Source organism: Montipora foliosa, chromosome 7 (assembly GCF_036669935.1).
Source record: "Montipora foliosa isolate CH-2021 chromosome 7, ASM3666993v2, whole genome shotgun sequence".
NCBI lineage: Eukaryota > Metazoa > Cnidaria > Anthozoa > Scleractinia > Acroporidae > Montipora > Montipora foliosa.
Window position 1 is genome coordinate 20,076,566 of NC_090875.1, and position 5,000 is coordinate 20,081,565.

The 5,000-nt window shown below is 42.9% G+C and overlaps 1 protein-coding gene across 1 annotated transcript in view; it reads right to left on the reverse strand.

Moving 5' to 3' along the window:
- The window catches only part of LOC138011249 (uncharacterized), a 14,666-nt gene that overhangs the window by 1,655 nt on the left and 8,011 nt on the right, over positions 1–5,000 (reverse strand). Inside the window, exon 3 of the mRNA XM_068858201.1 lies at positions 1–3,811. This exon is cut by the window's left edge and continues 1,655 nt beyond it. Within this exon, the coding sequence (XP_068714302.1) occupies positions 1–3,751 (3,751 nt within the window). The 5' untranslated portion in view covers positions 3,752–3,811. The remainder of the gene's footprint in view (positions 3,812–5,000) is intronic.

The window sequence follows — 5,000 nt, forward strand, 5'->3', positions numbered from 1 at the left end:
TTTCCCATGGGTCGAATCCAGGCTTTCGAAGACGATTGATTTCGACTGCCTGCTGCCTTGTTTTCTGTAACGATTTTACTCGATCTTGCCAGCCTGGTTTTGCCTGTGATTTTTCGGATTCTATGAGAAGATCCAAATAATCCACCTGTTCCAGTGGATCCTTTTTAAGGGCAATTTCTGACAGCTTCTTCAGACCACGCTGCATTTCGGCGACGAAGTTCAATACGATTTCATTGGTACTGTTGAATTCCTCCTCTAATTGTTTCATCACAGCCTCCACCTTGGTCTGGCCTTGTACCGCCGTAACGTACCTGTCTTTTATCTCGTCATATTCCTTTTCCACGGTAATATACTCTGTTTCGAAGCGATATCGGTCATTTACGTGGTTTGACCAGTGACACTCGTTTGGACATTGCGTGCAACTCTCAGTTCCTTCCATGGCAGCGCATCGCCTCTTGTCTTCACTTTTTGGAATTTTACAAGGATAATGGCAGGTATAGTTACAAGTTACGCAGTTGGTAGTATACGTACCGGTTTCCAACTGTATTTGTTTGCGGCGTGGTTCTTGAACAGAGAACTTAAAGTTTCTGTTGGCGTTAATGTCAGCCGCATGTTGATTGAATGTTCTCGTTAACTGCTCCATTTTGCTCAGTTCGTTTACTCCAAGCTCAATTTTCTCACGCAGACCACTAAGACGAACATCCAACTGCGCTCTTTCACTCAACACCTGCTTTGTCAGGATGAGACTCTTCGGTTCCATCTGAGCCAAGCCTGTAAAAAACTTCTCGAAACTCTTGACTCCCATTTTCCAAAACATTCTGTCGAAGTTGTCTTTGTCGTCTTCACCAGAGTTGGCGACGAACAGGGCGCTGTTGTTAAACTTGAAGAAGTGACTTTCATTCTCTAGGATTCCAGCTTCAAGCATTGCTGACAGGGCTTGCGGCCTTTGCCCATCAGCAAAGGTAAAAAGCACCAAGATATTTTCCCGGATATCTTTTCCGAATATGGACAGGATTCTGTCAAAAACATACTGCTGGGTTGGAGTGAGCCTCGGATTACCAGCCTGGGCCACAAAGCAGATGGCATCAACATGATCAATGCCTGCTGAACCCTCCGTGTTGAAGAATCTACGGATCTGTTCTGTTATCGCTTTGTCACGCTCAATTCCTCTTGTGTCCCCAAAGCCAGGAGTGTCCACAACAGTGAGGTTATAAGGAAATTTGAATCCTTTCATGCACGGTAGAGTGTAGCAAGTTACGAACTGGGTCTGACTGTGTGCTTGATTTCCAATCATTTTCGCTCCTTGGTTACCAGAAAGCTCATGATGGATCATCTTGAAACGAAAGTCTTCCATCCACTCCACTCCCAGGACGTGGTTGATCATAGCATTCACCGTGGTTGTCTTACCAGAGCCAGTTGAACCAACAAACATTACCACCTTCTCAAGAATGGACTGAGATGAACTAGGTGACTGCCTCCTATTCTCTTTAAGACTGATAACAAATTTTCGCAGTTGACTACTACTGTCTTTGTGCACAGGTTTTAGAGGAAGAGAGTATACCGCTGGCTTTCCATCAACAGGTGGTTGAACAACGTCGCAGTGGGCAAGAATCTTAATCGCATCAAATTTCTTCGGAGGAACCAAGATTTGTAATGGATCACTAAGCTCACTGGGCCCGCTCTCTCCCTTGCTACCACAAATCGCGATAACTCTGAATTTATAAGGTACTCCTGCTTGAAGACCCCTGATTGTGCAAGTGAGTGACGCATCTTCTGTGTACTGCGAGATTTGCTCCATCTGTGGGGAATTGGTGTTGCACTCAATCTTGTACTTCTCAATTTCAATTCCCATTCCAACGTTTTTGGGTTTCGTGAAAGCAATGGTAATTGTGTGGTCAGCCGTTGCGGCTGCGGCAAAGAATGGCTTGCCAGGCGGACTTGTTGGTTTAGTAGTTTCACACAAAGTATTACTGTATTGGCTGACCACAATTTGTCCCATTGCGCATACTCGGAACGAGTACTTCGTAGCGGGCTGAAGTCCAGATACGGAAGCATTTTGCTCAGGCTCATTACCACACGCTGAGTACTGAGTGATCCAGTCGGAGCTCGCTTCTTCATCTTTCTTGTACTGAACTTTGTATTTTTTTATCTTGTTCTGGCTGAAGTGCTGATCATTCCACCGAAGCTCGATAGAATCATCTTGCACATTCTTTGCTTCTAGTTTCTCTGGCTTTGGTGATGACTTAAAATCGTCATCAACCAGATCACCATCCTCGTACAGGTAGACGAAGGCTCCCAAGTTTCCACTGAAGTTGTCGGACAGACATTCTTCTGTGGCAACAAACTTCACTTCCTTGTGGTCTTTATTTGCAACTTTGAGTTCTGCGAACTGTCTCAGAGTCTGGCGAATTCTTTTATTAAAACTTTTGTCCTCAATGCCTTTTGATGCCCCTGTCTTCAACTCTGCCGGACCTTTTCCAGTGAGGTATTTGTCCATGCTCAAGATTTGAGGATCGTCTTTCTTGCCAATCTTAAATGTGCAGCACACAATATGCTCATTGCTTAGATTGAAAGATTCGTTTTCTACATCTTCAACGAAAGGAGTATCTCCCAAGGAGGTGATCATACCTTGCAATCTCTTCATCTCTTTCCTTTTTTCTTCAATCCAAGCATCCAGGTGAGATTTGGCGAAGGGGGAACTCTGTTTTTCTTGAAAAATATCGCCAAGAGCTGATTCTTCTGCTCCACCTCCTCTGATGCTTGGTAGTAAAAACAACAATTTTCTCCGGAAAAAGTTCCTGTAGCGCGAGATGTTGTCTTTGAAGCTTGTTAATTGCATCTTCGTTTTAGGAAACGACGAACATACGTCTTCTCTCATAAGATCTCTACACTGAGCTTCAATCCAATGTATATGTTCTTGAATCTCACAAGTCTTGCTTATATAATTAGCACTGATTTCTCTGACCATTTGTTGCCCCTTGCTATCGACTTCACTTAAGGGGCGTAAATATACATGAACAGCTACTGCGCTCTGGCCCTTGTCCCCGATCAATGATGGCAGGCGTTTGTAGACCCTCACTGCTTCCTCGTAAGTAGTTGGACTTTCGTCTGTTCTGAAGTCTCCGTACATCGTACATCCCATTGCCTTTGTTTTCTTCTTCTGCTCTTCACTCATGTTGACAAACCCATTTCCATCAACAGAGACATCAGGTAGGGCTTTCACAAGTACTTCCATATTTTCATGCACCTCCGCTAGAGATTCGTCTTTGGAAACTTCTTGGTCAAAGATCAAGAATGCTCTTGCTCCATACAGGATTCCTACCACAACATCAGTGGCAATATCTTGGTGAAAGACCTCTGGATACTGGACCTTTTTTCTTCCTAAATTTTCCATTGTCAGCTGTTTCAACTCAGTTGTCGTCTCATACTTAAGAACCACGCGAGAATGGCGACTCGACGTCTTTCTGTCATCTAAGTATTTAGCAGCTCCTCGTACATCAACTAATCCTCCCAAGAAACTCAATTTAAGGTTCGCCTCAACATCGAGAGCAAGTGCTCTATCGTCAATTGTGTCTCCGGTAAGGACTTCGGAGTTGGTATACGGCGTAGGTATAACGTTAACCGCCTGAGACAGGAGATCGGGAGACCACAGCGTTTTCCCAAGGATCAGCTTCTCTGAGCGGCGATCATAAAGCATACCAAGGTCAAATGGACGACCCAGTGCTGGCATTATGTGGCTCTGCCCAGACATTTTTGAAACACTTGTTTAGGCCAAAATATCACTTTAAGTACCTCATGAGTGTAATACTATCTGTAAAATGGAAAACAGAAAAATAGTATGAATCTTGACCTAAAAAGCCCCCTGTGGAACTAGGTCGTTTACCTAGTTTCTTCAAGGACTAGCCTCCATGAGTTATTGTAGCAACAAACTCAATGTGTAAATCATCTGACTGGTGTTACAAAGGTCGTAGCTCCCAGTCCTGCCTAGGACTCTGGTTTTTTCAGTTTTCCTTTTGACCGTTGCCAAGCAACTAGTGGGGGAGCACTCACCTCCCACAAATTTGGTCCCGGGTTCGATTGCCAGCCGGAGTAGGCGTCACATGTGGGTTGAAACATGTTAAGTTTTGAGATCATGTCAGTTATAAACGTTACTTTAGCAGTAACGAAAGGAAAGCCTGAAAAATTCAGGATTGAACGGGATCCATCCCGTTCAACCCTGCATGTATCGATCCCGCAGGCTAAAGCCTCAATTTTCACGCTTTCCTTTCGTGCTGCTAAAGTAGCGTTCACAACTGCGATGATCTAAAAACTTGGTTCATTCCCGCAATTCAAATGTAAGTCTTTAAGACATTGTTCATTCATATGAGGGTTGAGTTTGTTGGTTCTCTACTCGGCTCCGGTACGTATTTTCTCTGGGTACTCCGGTTTACCCCTCTCCTCAAAAACCAATATTAATTCTGAGTTGAGTTAAATAAGAATAATAAATTACTATCATTATTACCGTTACCTAACTGTTATATCTAAAAAATAGAGTATCATAAATAAAAAGTAAAATACCACCATGGTACTATATTGTCTTCAAAAAATTAAATAAAATATTCAGCTTAAAATCACACTCGGTAAAAAATCATTGTCCGCTGTAAGCCTGTAAAAATAAATGTCTCTTAAGTTTCTGTTTAGAAGTTTCCACTGATTGCGAATCTTTTATTGACTGCGGAAGGTCATTCCAAAGTACTGCTGAAGCCAACACAAAAGAAGACCACCACATGACTTCAGATTGAGCACAGGTTTCGTTAAAAGATTTTTGGTGGATGAGCGCAGTGATTTTGAAGGTTTATAGGTCACTTATATAATTTGGAGCTTGCTTGTTGAGTGCTTTAAATGTGATTAAAATAATTTTAAATTTGTTCAATAGGTTGCCAATGGAGTTCGTTGAGGAGAGGTGTTATGTGATCACATTTGTTGGATTTAAACACTTTTCTCGCAGCGCAGTTTGATAC